Genomic DNA, 19871 nt, shown 5'->3' on the forward strand with positions numbered 1-19871 from the left:
CTTCCGTCTGGCAGCGCACCTCCCCCGCCGCTACCAAAGCGAAGACTCGACTTTTCCTCACAGCCTTATCGGCTCGACGCAAACCAGCGCCAGCAGCTCCGCCGACGACTATCCTGCTCGCCGCCGGCTGGTGTACTTCAGCAAAGTGCAACCACGGCGGCGACCCTCGTAATGTTACACATGTAAAGACCTGCACTTCACCTTTGCTGGTCGTCGCCACGTTGCATGGTCCGACGTGGCGGCGGGCAGCCTTCAGCCAAAAACGGCATCATCTCTGGTGTCCTCCACAAAAGCTGACAGGCTGGTCATCCACCTCGTGGTCTCCGGCACCAGGCAGCCACACTCCCTCGCTGCACGCATCAGATCGAACTTCACTCAGCGTCCTCGCAGCCATCACGCAGCGGGACAATTCCGCAAAAACCAATTCCCCAACAATTCAGTTCAACTCGCCGAACAGCGAGCTAAAGTAACGCTATTAAAGTTCTACCGCTACTTACGCGCTACTTGTCCGCATTTTGGCCGGAATCTGGCCCGCCTTTTTCCCAGTCGCGGCCCCGAAGTCTCCGTCGTTCAGTGCATTCAGTCCGTCTCTTAGTCGCCGCCGCCCAAGCCGACGCCGATGGCGATGCCGATGCCCGCCGAGCCGCAGCAGGAGGAGAATGAGGCCGTGACGCTGGACGCCGTGGTGGCCGACCCGCACCTGCACGCGCTGTTCCTGCAGCACCTGTCCGCGTCGGACCCCAAGGGCTTCGCGCGCCTGCTCTTCCTCGTGAGCGTCGACGAGTTCAAGAAGGTCTTCTCGAGCTCGGACAGGGACGACAAACGCTCCTCTGCCGCTGCCGCTGCCGCTGACGTTGGTGCGGACGCAGACGACGACGCCCGAGCGCACCGCCGGCAGTACGCGAGCAAGATCATCGCCAAGTTCATGCGGCGCGACGCGTTCCTGGACATCGCGTCCGAGAACCTGCGCATCCTCAACAAGTCGGTCTGGAGCTTCGGCAAGCTGCTGAGCAACGACCTGATGCTCTACTCCGGGCTGGCGGCCAAGACCGACCTGTTCCAGGACGCAGAGGTGGCCGTCAAGCGCGCGCTGCAGCCCAGCTTCCGCCAGTTCGCGGCCACGCCCGAGTTCGCGGCGCTCGTGGCCAGCTCCAGGCTCACGTTCGAGGACGCCGACGCGTCGGGAGACAGCGCCGACGAGGAGGAGGATGACGATCAGCAGCAGATGGACGAGGAGAAGAGCCCCGCCTCCGTGTCCGGGAGCAGCGTGGGCGCGGCGTCGCCCTGCCGCGCGGCGTCCTCGGCGTCGTCCACACCTCGACAGAGCCACGGGCGGAGACACCGCACGGCCACCACGTTCCTCACGCTGGAGCGTGTGCTGGGCAACCGCAGGTTGTGCAGCGTCTTCTGGGTCTTTCTGTTCAAGGAGCGCACGCACGAGCAGTTGAGTCTATGGATGGACTTCAGGTATCAGCTGCTGCCGGTGCTTGAGGACTTCATCAACGCGACGCAGGAGGAAAGCGAGGAGGAGGAAAATGAGAAGCAGGAGAACGACCAGCAGCACGACGCACAAGAGCAGCAAGCGGGACAGCTCATAGAGCAGCTGCTGGCGGTGGGCAGCCGTATTGCCAACAAGTACCTAACTGCGAGTGCAAGCACACGCGTGACGTTTGTCGGCGAGGCTGAGCAGGCACTGCTGCGCGACTACGAGTTGCGCGTGGCCTGTTGTCTGGATGCTGGAAGCTTCTCGCTGGCTGACGCTGAGGTTCTGCTCCGAACGGTGATGCGCATTCAGTCGGTCATCGAGGCCAACCTCAAGGTCAACCACTTTGTTCGTTTCATGGGAAGCGAGTCGTTCAAGTCACTTGTGGCATCTTATCAAAGCCGCCTGCTCAGCCCGTCTGGTTCATCGAACGCTGTCGCGGCTGCAGCATGCGATGGCTCCAGTACTGCTTCGGACAGCAGCATGACTACGTTGCAAGAGTTATTCCAGTGCATGAATGTGGCATCGCACCAACCGCAGCGAGTGCGTAGTAAGTCGTTTACGCTACGAGAGCTCTTCCAAGGCCAGCTACGTGGCGAATCGCAGAGCAAATCTCTTGTCAGCTCTGTGTTGAATTTCCGGCTGGACGTGAACGACAGATCTCGCCCAGAGATTATCAAAGAAGTTCTGCACACGCTGGCGGACCCCAACAACCACAGCGATAGCAGCAGTGACCTTTACCACCATCACGCTATTCCGGATCACGTGGAGGCTTTCTTCCGCCCTGCAGGCGCGGATGTGGTCCGCTCCACAACTCGCCCGGAGCCCTCGCTCTTCCACATGACTATCGGAAATGCTGAAAAGGCATTCTACGGTGCCTGCCTCACACGCTACGTTCCGCTGAACGATTCAAGCAAGCTGGGTCCGTTGGAACAAGTACTGCAAGAGACTGAGGGGCTCGAAGTTTACGTTCCAGCAGGGCTCTGCATCATTAGCCGGTATCCGATTCTGGACACGCTCAAACAGCGCTTGGACGCATTGCATGCGGCTATGCAGGATGACGAGGCGTACCTCTCCGATGTGAACTGGTTGCCTTCGGCAGCTCAAATGGCTGGATTGCTTTGCCCGTTTGACTTTGCTGCCGCCACGGCAACTGAGGACGCGGTGACTTCGCTCTCGGCGCTCGACAAGTATGTGGACTTCAGCATGGAGGAGCTCTTCAGCTGCCTGTCGGTCGAGCACGTGGTTACCTTGGTTACGTGCATGCTTCTGGAAAGACAGATCGTGCTTGTGAGCTCAAGGTATTCGGTGCTTACATCCGTAGGCGAGACCCTGAAGAGTTTAATTTCGCCGCTGCAGTGGAGTCATGTGTTTGCACCCATCCTGCCCAAAAGTATGCTCGAGTGCTTGCAATGCCCTACGCCGTATTTGTTCGGCGTGCATTCAAGCTATCGGGCAGAGTTGCGTGAGATGCTGGAGCGCGAAGGATGTGGCGACGGCATCGTTGTGGTGGATCTGGACGCTGACACGATGAGCTCGCCTGGGCGACCGCAGCTTCCTGAATCTGTTCGTGGTCCACTTACCTCCAGATTACTACAGCTCCTCAAGCCGAAGGTATACTTCAGCGACTTCGTGCCCATGCTTAGCAGCAAGACAGACGCATTGCAGGCACGCCGTTTCCCGCAGGGCCATGTGCGGACTTGTTTCCGTGAGGCGGTGGCAACTCTGCTTCGAACAGTGGAAGAGTTCCGCTTCGTCCTCTCGGACGATTTTGACTACGTGGTGGTTTTTGACCGAATTGCATTCCTGCGCCGCTTGCCAACGCGCGAGCAATCCTTCTACCGCAGCTTCCTGGAAACCCAGGTCTTCTCTCACGAGATCGCCTCGGTTGATATTTAAGCTGGCGAAGCAGACGCAGCAGTAGTAATAGAATAAAAAAAATGCAAAAAGTAGATTGGGCATAGTACATTGACGTTTTGATATCCTACATTGAAAAAATGCACCCCACAAGTATCGGTGGTCATCGACTTACATAATGCCACACGGCCCGTTGGCACGATCCTGGACGGAGCTGCTTGAGCGAAGGGCTGCAGCTGAGGCCCCACTTCCGCTCCTGGTCAAGGCACGGAACTCAAAGTTACGACGAAGGTATCCGCGCAGGTGCCTGTGCTCCTTCTTTAGTAGGGTCACAGAATCGTCGAGTGACTTCTTCAGCGCGAGCATGGCGGCCGCATCAGCGAGCGCTGTCGGCTGCTGGTCGACGCCGATTTCGGACTGGCACTGCTGCAGTTGTTCGCATGCAACTTGCACGCGGAAAGCAGCCTTGGAGACACGCATCGCAGCGACATACGCCGATGACCCCTTCAGCGAGTGAGACTCCCGTCGAGTCACCGGGATATCACCTTGCTCGTAGGCTGCCAAAATGCGCGACATAATGGCTTCACAGCTCACGGTGAACTTCTCGAGTAGGCTCAAGAAGAGCTCTTCGTGGCCACCACACTGCTGTACACCCAACGAATAGTCTACGGGATCTCCCTCGGGGATGACAATGCTGGTTGGATCCATCGTGACGCGCATCGCAGCGTCACTCTCTGTGGTAGCGCTCGCATGATCGACACTGGGGGGTCCTCTGACGCCGCCTCTAGAGACCGGGCTACTGATGTTCAAACGCTCTAGCATAGCTGCAATTGGGTCTCCTGCCGCATGTTCGTCCGAGCTCTTGTCCGATTCGTACCGCTGCAAACTCAAGGGTGTGTTATCATCCCTGCCACCTTCAGTCACTGCTCTAGTTCGCGCATTTTGTGCCTCTGAAGCGGAAGTTGGCGACAGGGGTTGCTGAGACGATGTGGAGGGCGGGGCCGAGTCCTTTTTGCTGCCCATGAAGGGCGGATGGCTCCACAAAGTTGGATTGCTGTGAGATGACACATGATCAGATGTCTCGGCGCCCTCTAGTGGCTTGTCGTTCATATTCGGCAAGGTCGCGGAGGTCTTGTGGATCTGCTTCCAATCTGGAATATCGACGATAGCTCCGCCAGTATCGCGCTGGAGAGTTAAGAGACCACTAGAGTGCGTACTGTTTCCAATCGAAGATTGTAGACTAAATATTGATGTTGTAGGCACTGCAGTGCGCACGGTGGGGCCAATCTGTCGCCTGATTGCCATGGGGTCATCCAACTCCAAGTTCGAAATTGCTCGTGCAAGATCAAGTTGCTGCATGTGGCTTGAGGCCGGAGCAAGTCTAGAGCCCGCGTCATCTTCTCCGCTATACAGGTCCGCATCGTCAGCATCACTATCAAGCGAGGGGCGTGGGGTAGGTGATGTACTCGGGTATGCAGTTGGCACGGCATCTAACTCGTCACCCCCGCGGGATTTCGACGAAGCAGGCGACGAAACAGATCCCAATGGCGGGGCAGCAGAAGCAGCTACTACTTCAGAACTTGCAGGAGGGAAGTCATCCGATCCAGCAACTGATGGGGTCGCTGTCTTAGGGCCAAGATAGCGAACACGCATCCATTGCCGAATAGCCTTCAGCAAACTGTTTTTCGAGATGGGCTTCACCATAAACTCATCCATGCCTGACCCCAAGCATTTTTGGCGATCGCCGCTCATAGCGTAGGCAGTCAAGCCGAGAACAGGGATACGGGGTAGATCATTTTCGCGCTCGAACTGACGAATTGCTTTCGTAGCTGTGTATCCATCCATAACGGGCATTTCACAGTCCATGAAGACGAGGTCAAACTTGGTGTGGTTCTCCGTGTAAGCCTTCACAGCATCTCGACCATTCACCTCCCATTGCAAGAGATGATCTGCCTCCTGGAGAAAGCACTTCACCACTTCCCAGTTGAACTCATTGTCCTCTGCCACCAATATCCTTGCCTGCCGCGGAATCACAATCTTTGCATTGTTAGCAGTATTTGCAGCAAGTGCGCTTGCATTACTATCGTTCGAGTTTACGTTTGCTGTATCCAAATTAGCGGGTGCAATGCCAGCATCAGTAAGTAAATCGTTCGCGGCGTAGAATAATCCCTTGGCGTCGATATCGTCAAGCAACCGAACCACAACAGTGAAGTAAAAGTTACTGCCCACGTCCAGCTCACTATCCACTCCAATCTGACCATCCATCAGCTCAGCAAGCTGCTTACAAATTGCAAGACCCAGACCAGAACCAGTGGGGTTGTTTTGCCGAGTTCGCTCCAGTTTCGTAAACAAGGAAAAGAGACGCATTTTCTCCTCCGCATCCATACCGATTCCGGTATCGATGACTTGAAATAGCAATTTCTTGAATGCTTTCGGAAGCTCCGGAGTGTATACAACACTACACGTCACCGTGATGGAACCTTCATTGGTGAACTTGATAGCGTTTGACAGCAGATTCAGCAGAACTTGACGCAGACGCACAACATCACCAATTGCAACCTTAGGTACATTGTCGTCGCACTTTAGCTCAAGCTTGAGTCCACGCTCTCGAGCCTTGAACTTGAAGATCTCAATCGAATAGTCTAATAACTCGTGCATCTGGAAGGGAGCAGCAGAGATTTCAAGGTGCCCAGCCTCAATCTTCGACAGATCCAAAATGTCGTTAATCAGGTTTAGCAGCAGCGAGCCTGATACATACGCCATGTGCACATATCTCTCGGGCGCCTTGTCAAGGGGTTGTTCCTTCAGCAACTCCAGCATTCCAAGCACACCATTCAATGGCGTTCTCAACTCGTGGCTGAATGACGCCAAGAAGTTCACCTTAGCAGCCTCCATGTGCTTTCTCGCGGTGTAATCTTGTCCAACGCCAATCACACCACGAATGTTTCCATGCATATCCTTTTTGCTCGAAGCATTCACAAGTAGCAACAGGAACACGCCACGCTTCGTCGTCATGGGAAGCTCCATCTCACCAACGTCAATGCCAATCAACGCCTGGTTTAGCAACTGACGCACTTGCTGTCTGCTTTCCGGCGTGATGAAAGTGTGTACCAACGAAAGACCAAGTACAGTCGACTTGTGATATCCTGTGATTTCCTCAATTTTCTGGTTCCACTCGTTAATGCAACCATTGGTATCAATTCCAAAAATCGGGGCGTTTGCAGTATCAATCAATCGGAAGTACTCGTGCTCCTGAGCGATGCGATCCGTGATATCTTGACCGATGCCGACAACGCCAACAATGCTGCCATTAGAGTCGTAACGAGGTGTTGCGTTCAGCAAAATCTCGATTCTTGTACCAGGTCGAGTAATCAGAGGGAACTCAAAGTTCGCAGTCTCAACACCCCTCAGAGCTTGAGACAACACTTCAGCTACGATGGGTCGGAATTCTGGCGAAATGAAGGTCTCGACTAGGTTTTCGCCCATGACTTCGTCTATGGCATAATTGGTGATCTGTGCCGCTTTTCTGTTCCATATATTGACGCACATATTGGCATCGACGCCGAAGATTGGAGCATTAGCCGTGTCAATAAGACGGCTGTACTCCTGTTCCTGCGCAATACGCTCTGTAATATCCTGGCCAATGCCAACCATACCCTTCACTTCGCCGTGCTCATTGTAGCGCGGAGTAGCGTTTAACAAAATCTCTACACGACGACCTGCCTTAGTGATCAATGGGAATTCAAAATTGGCCGTCTCGACACCTTCAAACGCCTTCTCTAGCACGCTGCGCACTGGCACCTTATACTCCTTCGAAATGAACTCAGCAACCAGGTCCTTGCCTAGCACATCTTCATTCGTGTACTGCATGATATCTGCTGCCTTTCGGTTCCAAATATTCACTCGTCCGTTTGAATCTACACCAAAGATGGGTGCGTTTGCCGTATCGATCAACCGACTATACTCTTGTTCCTGTGCAATGCGATCGGTAATATCCTGTCCAATACCAACCATACCGATTACGTCCCCGTGCTCGTTGAACCGGGATGTAGCGTTCAACAAAATCTCTACGCGCCTCCCAGCCTTTGTCATCAACGGGAATTCAAAGTTTGCCGTTTCAACTCCTTCCAGCGCCTTCGACAACACAAGCCCGACTGCCTCACGGTAGTCTTCCGTAATGAATTTCTCCACCAAATTCTCACCCATCACATCAGTTGGTGTGTACTGTGTGATCTCGGCCGCCTTCTTATTCCAGATGTTAACGAGACCATTTGCATCAACGCCGAAGATCGGAGCGTTAGCAGAGTCAATCAGTCTTGCATACTCCTGCTCTTGGGCGATGCGATCAGTGATATCCTGACCAATGCCGACAACACCAACAATACGTCCATGGTGATCGAAACGAGCCGTAGCGTTTAACAAGATGTTAAGTTTCCGTCCATTTTTGGTGATGACTGGAACTTCGAAGCTAGCAGTCTCGTTTCCTCGCAACGCATTCGACATGATGTCATATACAATTGACTGGAACTCGGGAGCGATAAAAGTTTCTACGTACTTTTCGCCCAGCACCTCCTCCAAGTCGTAATTTGTGATTTGCGCTGCCTTTTTATTCAAAATGTTCACGCACATGTTTGCATCGATACCAAAGATCGGTGCATTGGCCGTGTCGATAAGCCGACTGTACTCCTGTTCCTGAGCAATGCGATCCGTGATGTCCTGTCCAATTCCAACCATACCCATCACTTCGCCCTGCTCATTATAGCGAGGCGTAGCATTAAGCAGAATCTCCACTCGCCGGCCAGCTTTTGTAATCAATGGAAACTCGAAGTTAGCTGTCTCCACGCCTTCGAAAGCCTTCGAAAGGACGCACCGAACGGGGACACGATACTCTTCTGATATAAACTTCGCCACGAGATCCTCCCCAAGAACGTCCTCAGTAGTGTACTGCATAATATCTGCAGCCCTCCGATTCCAAATGTTCACCAATCCATTCGAGTTTACGCCAAAAATGGGTGCGTTCGCCGTATCGATAAGACGCATGTACTCCTTTTCTTGTGCTATACGATCCGTGATGTCTTGACCAATACCAACCATGCCAATTACTTCTCCCTGCTCGTTATTCCTCGGTGTAGCGTTCAACAAAATCTCTACGCGCCTCCCAGCCTTTGTCATTAATGGGAATTCAAAGTTTGCCGTTTCAACTCCTTCCAGCGCCTTCGATAACACAAGTCCGACTGCCTCACGGTAGTCTTCCGTAATGAATTTCTCCACCAAATTCTCACCCATCACATCAGTTGGTGTGTATTGAGTGATCTCAGCAGCCTTCTTGTTCCAAATATTAACAAGACCATTCGCATCGACTCCAAAAATGGGCGCATTAGCCGAGTCGATCAGCCTTGCGTATTCCTCCTCCTGTGCAATGCGATCAGTAATATCCTGGCCAATACCCACGACGCCAACAATATGTCCGTGCTGATCGAAGCGAGCTGTCGCATTGAGTAAAATGTTGAGCTTTCGTCCAGTCTTGGTTATCACTGGAACCTCAAAACTAGCTGTTTCATCTCCATGCAACGCCTTCGACATGATGTCGTACACGATAGCTTGATACTCTGGCGCGATGAATTTTTCCACATATTTCTCTCCCAAGACCTCTTCGGCAGCATAACTCATTATTTGCGCAGCCTTCTTGTTCAGAATATTTACGCACATGTCGGCATCCACACCGAAGATGGGGGCATTAGCCGTGTCAATCAGCCGGCTATATTCTTGCTCCTGCGCAATACGATCCGTGATATCCTGGCCAATCCCCACCATGCCCATCACTTCGCCTTGCTCATTGTAACGAGGCGTCGCATTAAGCAGAATCTCCACTCGTCGACCGGCCTTTGTGATCAACGGAAACTCAAAGTTGGCTGTCTCCACACCCTCAAATGCCTTTTCCAGGACACTGCGCACAGGCACTTTGTATTCCTCGGAAATGAACTCCGCAACCAAGTCTTTACCTAGCACGTCTTCAGTAGTGTACTGCATAATGTCGGCAGCCTTTCGATTCCAGATGTTCACCAATCCATTGGAGTCAACCCCAAAGATTGGTGCATTTGCTGTATCGATGAGACGCATATATTCCTTTTCTTGTGCAATCCGATCTGTGATGTCTTGGCCTATTCCCACCATGCCCATCACTTCACCTTGTTCGTTGTATCGCGGGGTAGCATTCAATAGAATCTCCACTCGCCGGCCAGATTTCGTGATTAATGGGAACTCGAAATTTGCAGTCTCAACACCTTCAAAGGCCTTCTCCAGTACACTACGCACAGGAACTTTGTACTCCTCCGAAATGAACTCTGCAACCAGGTCTTTGCCCAGCACATCCTCGTTGGTATACTGCATGATATTGGCTGCCTTTCGGTTCCAGATGTTCACACACCCATCAGAATCGACGCCGAAAATTGGAGCATTTGCTGTATCAATCAGACGCATGTATTCCTGCTCTTGGGCGATACGGTCCGTAATATCCTGTCCGATACCAACCATACCGATGACCGCGCCAAGTTCGTTATATCGTGGCGTAGCATTGAGTAATATCTCGACCCGTCGACCCGTTTTTGTGATCAATGGGAACTCGAAGTTGGCTGTTTCAACACCGTTTAGAGCTTCCGACAGCACGTAGCTTACAGCCTCCTGGTAGTCCTTCGTGATGAACTTTTCCACTAGGTGTTCATCCATAACACCATCGGCCGGATACTGCATAATCTCCGCAGCCTTCTTGTTCCAGATGTTCACACGCCCTTCAGAATCCACACCAAATATCGGGGCGTTGGCAGTATCAATCAAGCGGATAAGCTCTTGCTCCTGCGAAATCCGTTCTGTTATATCTTGTCCAATACCTACAACTCCAAATGTTTGGCCCAATTCATCATATCTGGGAGTAGCATTCAGCAGGATTTCAACTCGTCGTCCAGTCTTGGTGATGAGGGGAAAGTCAAAATTATTCGTTTGCTCGCCTTCAAAGGCTCTTTGAAGCTCCAGTTGTACCGCAGCTCGATGCTCCTCCGCAACGAAGCGGTTGACCAGGTCTTTTCCCATCACCTCGTCTGCTGAGAATTGAGTGATCTCTGCTGCCTTGAGGTTCCAAATATTCACCAAGCCATCTCGATCAACGCCGAAGATGGGAGCGTTTGCCGAATGAATTAACCTGTTGGTTTCCTGCTCTTGGGCCATTCGAATGGTGATGTCTTGCCCAATGCCTACAACCCCAATCACGACACCTTTTTCGTTGTAGCGCGGCGTTGCGTTAAGCAGAATCTCAACGCGGCGGCCATCCTTTGTGATGAGCGGGAATTCAAAGTTTGCAGTTTCTTGTCCTTCCAGCGCTTGAGATAACACCGTCCACACTGCCTCTCGAAAGTCCTCTGGAATGAAGTTTTCGACCAAGTTAACCCCCAGCACTTCTTCATTTGGGTACTGTGTCGTCTCAGCAGCTTTGCGGTTCCAAATATTCACACAGCCATTTGCATCTACGCCAAAGATTGGAGCATTAGCCGTGTCAATGAGACGAGTGTACTCTTGTTCTTGAGCACGTCTATCAGTGATGTCCTGTCCGATTCCAACGGCACCGCAAACATTACCAAAGTGATCGTATTTCGGCGTCGCATTCAACAGAATGTCCAACCGGCGCCCACTTTTCGTGATCAAAGGGAAGTCAAAGTTCGCCGTTCCAGTCCCCTCTAAAGCTTTCGACAAAACCTTTGCGACTGCATCCCGGTAGTCCTCGGAGATGAATTTAAACAGCTCCTGACCAATTGCGTCTTCGTTTGTGTATTCCGTAATCGCGGCTGCCTTTTTGTTCCAGATAATCACCTCGTAATTGCAATCGACACCGAAAATGGGAGCGTTGGCAGTGTCAATCAGCCGGCTGTACTCCTTCTCTTGAATAATCCGGTCCGTGATATCTTGACCGATTCCCACGACACCTACTAGTTTTCCCGTGTGATCATACCGCGGCGTAGCATTCAGCAAGATCTCCACTTTTCGGCCAGTCTTGGTGACCAGCGGGAACTCAAAATTCGCCGTCTCAGTTCCCTGGAACGCGCTCTGAAAGACCGCAGCCACTGCCGGTCGAAACTCTTCCGAGATGAGCGTGTCGACGAGGTCCACGCCCATCACTTCCTCGGGCGAATACTCGCTAATTTGTGCTGCTTTCGTGTTGAAAATCACGACTCTGCCCTCGGTATCCACGCCGAAAATGGGCGCGTTGGCCGTCTCGATGAGCTTCCGGTACTCCATCTCCTTGGTGTTCCTCTCCGTGACGTCCTGGCCGATGGCCACGACGCCCATGACGGCCCCGAGCGTGTCGAACCTCGGGGTCAGACACAGCACGATCTCCACCCTGGAGCCTCTGGCCGTCACGAGCGGCAGCTCGAAGTCGGCGCCGGGGATGCCCGTGAGCGCCTGGTCGATCTTCTCCGACACGATCTTGCGGAAGCTCTCGTCCACGACGGGCAGCAGCGGCTCGCCCACCATGTCGACGCTGGCGTAGCCCGTCATGGAGGCGGTCTTGGAGTTCCAGACCGTGATGTTGCCCTCCTTGTCCAGCTCGATGATGGGCGCGTTGGCCTGCATCATGACGGTGGCGTACTGCTTCTCCTGGATGGCCCACTCCGTCACGTCCTGGCCCACGCCGTAGACGCCCACGCACGCGCCGTCCTCGGCCAGCAGCGGCGTCATGTTGGTCAGCACCTCGGCGTTGCGGCCCTTGGTGTTCCTCAGCGGGATGCGCAGCTCCAGCTCGGGCCGCCGGCGCTCCACGCAGCTCCGCAGCGTCTCCGCGACCTCCTGCTTGCGCTGCGCGCCGTACACGAAGTCGGCCAGCGGGCGGCCGATCACGCGCGAGGCCTCGAAGCCCGTGATGTCCTCCATGCGCGGGTTCCAGAGCGCCACGCGGCCGTCGGGGCGCACGCCGAGCGCCGGCGCGTTGGCGTCGTGCAGCATGCGGAACAGCTCCTGCGCGCGCGGCCAGGCGGCGGCGTCTGCGTCTGCGTCTTGTCTGGGGCCTTGGGCAGCCGTTGGCGCGGGTGGCGGCGGCTCTGCAGCGGCGTCGGGCGCGCGGCGGCCGCGCTTCCCCTTGGACGGCGCCATGGCGGCGGTATAATGCGGAATGGCCGTCGTATGGGGATTTGTATGGGTGATGGCCGCTGACGACATGTGGTACGTGCCTGTCTGTGCGGCGCTTAATAAGGGTTCGATTGTAGATATGGGGAATCGGGGATTTGTATGGAGAGAGACGGATTTAGGAAGGCGCGACCCCGCGTTACGGAGGACAGCGGTGCGCAAGCGATCGGAAACGACGTGGCAAACGAGTGCCACAGGCTCGAAAGAAATATTGAGCAGGGACGATTAGAGCAACGGACGTTGGAGGAGGTGGTTGGCGACCACCACGCCTAATGTGCTGTGTGTGGGTGTGGGCAGTCTGTCGTTGAGAGATTGGAGATTGGATAGAAGTTGATGAGGAGAAACAGCTAAGGTGGATCGTGGGTGGGGGCCGCTACAAGTGGGGGATCGGTGCTCGCTCGGCGGAAGAAGCGACGGCGTGTTGGTATTGATGGTCGTCTGTGCGTTACTTTGTGCGGGTCAAGTCCTCTTGAAGCAACTTCGCACGACAACTCGGACGGCTAGTTTGAGTTTCATGTAAACGTACACCCTACGAGCAGCTCCAGCCGCAGCAGCTCCAGAACTTGAAATGGTCGTACCACTTGCACTTCTCGTACAGCGAGTCGCCCGCGTCGCCGCCACCAGCAGCAAACGACGATGACCCCGATCCACTCACTTCGAGCAGCCGTTGCTCCTGAACGCGAAGGGACTTCACTGCCACGGCCACCTCTCCAGATCTTGTGCCTCCGACAGTGATCGCGACGACGGCGATCGTGGCAGCCAGCAGCTTGAACATTCTCCTCTTGGGCTTGATTGGGGTGTTGGAGGCGAATTGGGAAATGGTTGCTGCCCCATGGCCCCAGCAAGGTGAAAACAATCCAATAGCATGCGCTTCCTCCGTCCGTAGAACGCTGCTCTGCAGTATTCCTGGCAGAAATGCTGCACGTGCTATTCGCTTCGATGTAGCCATCTCGGTGCTCAGTATTCCGTCTAAGTACGATATTTTACCTCCCCAACGATGAGCGAGTTCCGACAAGCTGCGGCGCACGTGGACGACCTCGAGGCGCGTCTCGCGCTGCTCCAGCAGTCTGTCGCCGACAACGCAGCTAACGTCAATCTAGAAGAGATCTTCAGCTTCATTTTGGTGGGTTCGCGGCCTTCTAACGCTTAAAATTGACTTCGAAATCTCTATCCGAAACTTGTCATCCCCCTCAAACTCGACAATATTGACTTTATCAGCGTCTCTGCAGGCTGCAATTGGAGGAGACGTGGACGTTATGATGGAGAAATTCCGGTCCCGCTGCTCCATGGTGGACCCCGTGACGAACCAGCCTCGGTTCGGCCCTAAAATGCTGGCCAAAGTCCAAGATCTGCTGCGTCGATACGACGAGGTGAAGCTCGCAGTGAACGAGGAGGCTCCGCTGCGTGTACAGGTGGAGGCAAAGATCAGCCATATGACGGCAGAAGAGGCTACCAAGAAGCAGGAACAAGCTGCTCAGGAGAAAAAGGAACAGGAGGCTCAACGTGCTGCAGAACTGGCTCGGGAGCAAGAGCGGGAAAGGCTGCAGCATGAAGCTCGGGAGCACGAAGCAAAACTGCAGCGGGAAGAACGGCAAAGGGTTGAGGAAGTAGCTGTTGCGGCGCAGAAGAAACGCGAGCAGCGCGAGAAGGAGCGTGCTGAGGACGAACGACAGCGGCAGCTCGAAGAGGAGGCACGTGAACGGTTGAATGCGTCAATTTCGCACGGCAAAGAGGGGCTTGAGAAAGCCATTGGGATGCTGAGGGATAGTACTGGCAGTGGGGTATGTTGTTTGTGCTTGTGTCAAGGAAAGGTTTCTAATGTTTATGTTGCACAGGCGCTCTTGCAGCAATCACTGCAGAAGCTACTAGCTGTCGTGAGCAATATCTGCTCGTCACCGGAAAATGCTGCATTTCGACACATTCCCAAAGATAATGCCAATTTTCACGCTGATCTCGGCCAATATTCCGGTGGGCATCAGTGTCTGCTCGCGTTGGGCTTCAAGGAACTTCAACAAGGAGATGAGGCCCAGCCCCGAGCGGTCTTCGTTCTCGAGGTACGAAAGTGAGATGGCGTGTTACATCTAAGTTTTGTATGCTTACTGTTAGTACATTGTAGGAGCCCGATTTATCGGAAGACTTGGACGCCTGGAGCAACTGGTTTGACGAGCTGAAGGAAATGCAAAGTCTGGTGGAGTCCAAGTTGTGACAACTTTTTTCGTTGCAAGCGCTGTTGGAAGAGATATCATGCGAATCATACAAGCAATGATGCATCTACTGTATAAGTTATCGAGTTTATGTGTTCTAGATACAATGGATATTGTTGCGCGACTCCTTTCGCACGAGTTCTACCACGGCAGGGTGGGTCACTTTGGCCATCACGGTGGCAAATTCGTCCGGAGTGAGACATAAATGGTTTCGGCCATCTGCGTTCAGCTCCTCCAACGCAGTGAAAAAAGCGTCGAGGGGCTTTGGGTCGGCCGATTCAGGAACAGCCTCTCCGCTTCTACGGAATTTCTTTCGAGGGCGAATATGCTTCGTGATCAATTTCATGATGAAGACAAGTCCTGGCGATGACACTTTGCCTGAGCCGACGGCATCCAAGTGCTGGAAAAATCGAGCGACATCAGCTGAGCTCAAGCTTGCCGAGTTGTCGATATTGGCCACAGGGTAAAACTCAGTTTTTCGCCGATCCTCGAATGCTAATTCCACCTCCAGCTTTTTGCGAACTTCGGCATCGAGACTACACAAGATCCGCTCCTGTTCTCGTGCGTACTTTTCGATTTCTTCGATACGAGTGTTCACGACGGTGCAGTCCCGATAGCTTTTGGCTTGGTCAGCAATGAGCTTCTCGCCCCGTGCAGATGGTGTTCCTGATGGGGGTACGCCAACTAGTGTGTTCAACATTGGTCCAGGGTTTAACGGGAAGACAAAGCTGTCTTGAGCCACTGAAATCTCCATGTGGAGCATAGCAAACCACAAGAACGCATCGTCGTCAAGAGCCACGTTCATGAACACAACCGAGCGCACCAAAGCGTTGGTCGTGGTCACCGTCAGCTTGATACCGTTGAAGCAGTCGTCGTCGCTGAACAGTTCAATTTCACAGTCTCGCACCGCAACTTCTAGCAGAGTATCACCCTTGTGGTTTTGTGCATCCTCAACGCGGAACATACCGTTTGCCAGGCAGCATCGATGAAGAACCCACTCATCAGCAGCGCGGAATTTCACCTTGAGACAACCTTCCTTCACAGCTGGAGCACGGAAAATCAATCGCTTAGCCTGCTTGTAGCACCCCTTCTTCTGTCGCAAAGTGTGCCAAATTGTGTCGGCCGAGTCGTGCATCATGCCGAACTGCGAGATGCCCACAAGCACGCTTCCTTGTGGGATAATAGCAGATGAATGATTGATCTGTGCTATGGGTGGCGGTGACTCAATAGGAGACTGCGACCCGGACGAAGGAGACAACGTTCTTGCTGATCCGCTGGACGTGGCAGTCGTTAACAAACTTACTCGTCGCACGAGTGCCGCCATCGTAACGCGCCTCGGCGATTTCGGCACCACTTGCTCGTGGCTCAACACAAAAATCCTCTTTTTGTGCTTCTCCAGGACAATACCAGCACTTGCTTCTGACGCCACGTCAAGCGTGTAGATAACGCTGTTGCGCAGCAACCTCTGAATATCGTCATGGAAAAGGCGTTGGTAGCGGACTCGCTCAACCGCAGCAGCAGCTCCGCGGATCACGTCCATCCAGCGTCGAGCCTCTGCGGCACTTCCAGGGGCGAAAGCTACTTCGCAACCGAGACTGCGGACAGTGAAGGCGTTGGCCTTTTCCAAAAGCGGTGTAACGCGGCAGGTAGGCAACAATTGAACCTCGAAGATCGAGCCCAGCTTCCGCTCACTTTTCTTCACGCGCAGCATTCCGTTGTCAATCTCGACGTAGTGCTGCTTCCACGGTCCACCAGGTTTGGGCTGCGCTTCGATGAAGCCCTGCACTTGGTTTGGATTCGATTCCTGGTTGCCTAACTGCCCGAGTTGCTTTCGTGGCGTTCCTCCTGCTCCGCCGTTACGGTACTTCAGCGCGATAATCCGCAGCCGGATAGCGAGGATCCAGTGAGTTCGTATTTGCTCCGTCGGTGCTGCGAGAATGATATAAGCCGGCCCTGTTGTCACGATAAACGGGTAAAATGCCGCAACTTTTGAGCCTTTCGGTCGAACCTCGTTGTTTTTAAGGCTCGTGTCGCTGGTATCGACTCCATTCCTCTCCTCCTCCTCCCGGCGCACCTTCTCGATTTTCTTTATGCCTCTCAGCGTCTGCAGTGATGGGTCCACGGGGATGGAGTACGACGCGAAAACTGAGAGCTGCCGCAAGTACGTTGTGCTTTCTTGCCCCGCGAAGCTGGTCCCCGTGAGTGCAAACTGCTTCATAGTTTTGGTTTTGTGTTCGGAGGGTTTGCAAAAGCGAAGTGTCGAGCGTCCAAGCTCCACGTGCCGAGCTTTCCAGCGGTACTTGGTTCGCAACACGAAGCGCTTGAATTGTTGGTTCGCAGCGAGCTCTTTTCGTAGCATGAGGGGTCCTGTGAGCATCGTCGAAAGCGCTTCGAGGCGTTCGGAAATGTGACGGAACCACAGGTCGGCCTCTTCTTGCGTATCAGCGATATAAACTTCTGTGCCCCTATCTGTGGTCAGGCAAATTGAGTGTAGTGGGGCTCGAGCATTCAACTCCAAGTAGTAATGAATACGTGTTGTGGTCGTGAGGAAGTATGTCGCGTCGATCTTGGCAGCGAAGCTTGGTCGCGGGTCGGATAGATAATAGTCCATACGCGAGTCTGAGAGCACGACAAACGTACGCCTGCGTTTGGCATCATCGCGTGTGCCGATTTGCACCTGCAAGTAGCCGCACAGGATGCCACGGATGTAGTCTTCCATTATGTCAACAAGTATGCGCGTGGGGGATTCCGAGGAAAGCGGCGAATGATGCTAACACGAGGAATGCACAGCCGGTAAGAACGCGATGAACGTCATGGTCAGCTAAAATTATGCGTGAGCTGGGGCATTGAGTCACGAAATGGGGCGTTGGTGATTTTTCTTGTTATTCAAGGACAGAGCACTATCGTCACAGGACCTTTGATTCATGTCTTATCCTGATGTGGTGTCTTTGTTGGGCTGTCGAATGCTACAGCAAGTTAGGTTTCGGTGGCAACCGGTGTGGAATCATGTCGCGCCGCCTGACATTCCGCTGGGTGATCGTGGTTCAAAAAGTGCGCCGTGAGCGAGTCGCTGCTAGCAGACGGACTGACAATTGGCGAGTGATTGTCGCTGTCGTGCTCTGGTTCGCTCTGTTGAGCAGCTGAAGTTTTGTCCTCGACTCGGTTGTCAGTGTCTTGCACTCCTGAGATGGTATTACCTTCAGTGTCAGCAGCGAAGTCGTTTTCCGTGGACGAAGCGCTGCAGTCGATTCGCAATCGACCGTATTCGTCATGAGAGATGTCTCGATCTCGCGCTCCTTGTTCTTGGTGATGCTGAGCCCCATCTAAGCCTCTCGGTCGAGTGCCTAGAGCTTCACATAGAAGCTCCTGATTGCCGTCGTAGTCGAACGGAACCTTTTTGGATGAGATATCTCTGATCTCGAGGCAGGTCTTCCGAAGTGGTCGACACGGCTTCGAGGATGGCGATGTCACCAATGCGCGAGTCGTGTCGTTGCACAAATCATCCACGGTTAAGACTGCCAGGTGGAAACGGTCTCTGTTGCCACGAGTGGCGTGGATGAAGTCGTGAATATCGCTTTTCACGTCGACATTCTCGAACTTCGGCGCGATAACCTGCCAATCATACTATTCAACAACGTCATTTTTACTTCCGGATGCCAATGTTCCTCAGTAGTACGGCGCTCTCCTACCTGCTCGTTGGCAAGAGTCGACGATGCGAACACTACATGCTTGCGAAGGTTCGTAGCTATAGTAGAGATGCGGTCCTCCGCTATTTGCTACAGCATCGTCAAATTAGCGACATACTCAGGATTTGTATATGGTGTACTCAATAAACAGTAAAGTCACTTTTTACCTGGTAGTCCGCTAGCACAGCTTGGACAGAGCGATACATATTGATTCGGTTCGTCTCGACATATTGCCAAGACGCTTGGCACTTCATTCTCGACTTCTCAGCAGCCTGAGATACAAGCAAGCAAAAAAAACAAGAAGTTACCGTCTATACTCACAACTTGTGGAGCGTTTGCCTGTCGATGCCTACCTCCATCAGCTTGACCGTGTTGCTGGCCAAGTCCTCTTTCCGATGGCTCTCAGACGAGCGCAGCCAGTTCACGAGCTTGTTGTTATTGATCGTCTTGAGCGCAGCAACCCCAGACGATTTGTCGTGGCGGATCATTAGAGCCGTCGACCTTGACTTTCTCTCCTTAGCTGGGCAGTCCCCAACGTTCATCTGAGCAAGGCGTTGGTGATACTGGTCCTCGAGCAACGTGCTGGAAAAGCCCGCATCCATCGCCGCGGCAAACGAAGCGGACGCGTCGCGGAAGTTTTTATCAAAAGCACTGTAGTCCTTCCTGTATGCGTCTTCCTGGACCTACAGCGAGCAGTGAGTCATGAGGCACGTGTAGGTTGTTGTATCGCATGGCCATCGTACCTTGACGTCCTTCTTGACGTTGTTGATTCGGCGGATCAGGCTTTGCTCCCTCTCGCTGTTGTACTCGTACAAGATCTCGATCGGCTTCAGCACGTCTTCCTCGAGGTTTTTGGCGAATTGCTGGTGCTGCACACTCGTGTTCAGGTACTGAGCCCTCAAACTCGCCAGTGCGTTTTTCATAGTGCCGTGCTCCATCTCGTCCAGGCGCGCGTATCGTGCCATCTTGCTCAGCTCCTGGGAGTACGTTCTCTCCAGACTGACCCGATTCCTGAGCATCGTCACCAAGTTCCCATGAGCTGTAAGGCCGGACGCGCAGTCGGCACGTACGTCGTCCAGGTTGAAGAGCAAATCGGCCGCGAAGGACAGCCCCGCCACCGATCCAGCGCCAGACTCGTCGTCGCCGTCACTAGCGACACCAACTCGGAGCTCTGTGCCAGCACGATTCGGTCGAGCATGGTCCGACGCTGCTGGATGGGATGCCATCGCCAGGTTTTGAGGCTTCGAAGCCCAGCAAGACCCTGCACCAAAGGACAATACCTTACTACTTCCGAGCCCTGTGGTTCTTTGGGGTCGATGAGCTGGTCAAAGTCCTTTCTAGGAATGCGAGGTGAGCTCTTCGATCACCAGAATAGACAGGAAGAGTGTGAAAGTACAGCAACTTCTACCCCGCTCACTCCTAGACAGTTACTGTTTGGCATGACCGGTCGGTCACACACTTCGGCGTTTA

At 53.7% G+C, this 19871-nt stretch overlaps 7 protein-coding genes across 10 annotated transcripts; 2 read left to right on the plus strand and 5 right to left on the minus strand.

The window, feature by feature from the left end:
* Positions 1-619: 619 nt before the first annotated feature.
* IUM83_06906 (Myotubularin-related protein 13) lies at positions 620-3382 on the plus strand (the record flags this gene model as incomplete). 2 transcript variants are annotated; one of them, XM_067931148.1, is made up of 2 exons in its annotated part: positions 620-2405; positions 2540-2544. In XM_067931148.1, 2 exons carry the CDS (start codon positions 620-622, stop codon positions 2542-2544), a joined length of 1791 nt encoding a protein of 596 aa, XP_067787192.1. The 2 variants fall into 2 exon arrangements, with proteins under 2 accessions (XP_067787192.1, XP_067787193.1); XM_067931149.1 differs by having other exon boundaries at positions 620-3382.
* A 129-nt stretch (positions 3383-3511) lies between these two features.
* Positions 3512-6367, minus strand: IUM83_06907 (the record flags this gene model as incomplete). 3 transcript variants are annotated; one of them, XM_067931152.1, is made up of 2 exons in its annotated part: positions 4909-4962; positions 5042-6367. In XM_067931152.1, the coding sequence occupies 2 exons, from the start codon at positions 6365-6367 to the stop codon at positions 4909-4911; spliced, it is 1380 nt and encodes a 459-aa protein (XP_067787286.1). The 3 variants fall into 3 exon arrangements, with proteins under 3 accessions (XP_067787287.1, XP_067787288.1, XP_067787286.1); XM_067931151.1 differs by having other exon boundaries at positions 3512-6367; XM_067931150.1 differs by lacking the exons at positions 4909-4962; positions 5042-6367 and adding an exon at positions 3512-4060.
* Positions 6368-6570: 203 nt separating this feature from the next.
* On the minus strand, positions 6571-12478 carry IUM83_06908 (histidine kinase A bacterial sensor-like protein; the record flags this gene model as incomplete). The annotated part of the gene is made up of 2 exons (XM_067931153.1): positions 6571-6644; positions 6823-12478. 2 exons carry the CDS (start codon positions 12476-12478, stop codon positions 6571-6573), a joined length of 5730 nt encoding a protein of 1909 aa, XP_067787198.1.
* A 562-nt stretch (positions 12479-13040) lies between these two features.
* Positions 13041-13286, minus strand: IUM83_06909 (uncharacterized protein; the record flags this gene model as incomplete). The annotated part of the gene is made up of 1 exon (XM_067931154.1): positions 13041-13286. The coding sequence occupies one exon, from the start codon at positions 13284-13286 to the stop codon at positions 13041-13043; it is 246 nt and encodes an 81-aa protein (XP_067787197.1).
* Positions 13287-13508: 222 nt separating this feature from the next.
* On the plus strand, positions 13509-14717 carry IUM83_06910 (Dynein light chain; the record flags this gene model as incomplete). The annotated part of the gene is made up of 4 exons (XM_067931155.1): positions 13509-13634; positions 13741-14292; positions 14347-14565; positions 14628-14717. 4 exons carry the CDS (start codon positions 13509-13511, stop codon positions 14715-14717), a joined length of 987 nt encoding a protein of 328 aa, XP_067787040.1.
* A 95-nt stretch (positions 14718-14812) lies between these two features.
* Positions 14813-17434, minus strand: IUM83_06911 (uncharacterized protein; the record flags this gene model as incomplete). Its single annotated transcript, XM_067931156.1, has 1 exon — positions 14813-17434. The coding sequence occupies one exon, from the start codon at positions 17432-17434 to the stop codon at positions 14813-14815; it is 2622 nt and encodes an 873-aa protein (XP_067787041.1).
* Positions 17435-17691: 257 nt separating this feature from the next.
* IUM83_06912 (FCH domain) lies at positions 17692-19627 on the minus strand (the record flags this gene model as incomplete). The annotated part of the gene is made up of 5 exons (XM_067931157.1): positions 17692-18327; positions 18405-18491; positions 18569-18673; positions 18755-19084; positions 19145-19627. The coding sequence occupies 5 exons, from the start codon at positions 19625-19627 to the stop codon at positions 17692-17694; spliced, it is 1641 nt and encodes a 546-aa protein (XP_067787038.1).
* Between the last annotated feature and the right edge of the window lie 244 nt (positions 19628-19871).

The sequence above is a fragment of the Phytophthora cinnamomi genome (assembly GCF_018691715.1).
Source record: "Phytophthora cinnamomi strain GKB4 chromosome Unknown Contig62, whole genome shotgun sequence".
Taxonomy (NCBI): domain Eukaryota; phylum Oomycota; class Peronosporomycetes; order Peronosporales; family Peronosporaceae; genus Phytophthora; species Phytophthora cinnamomi.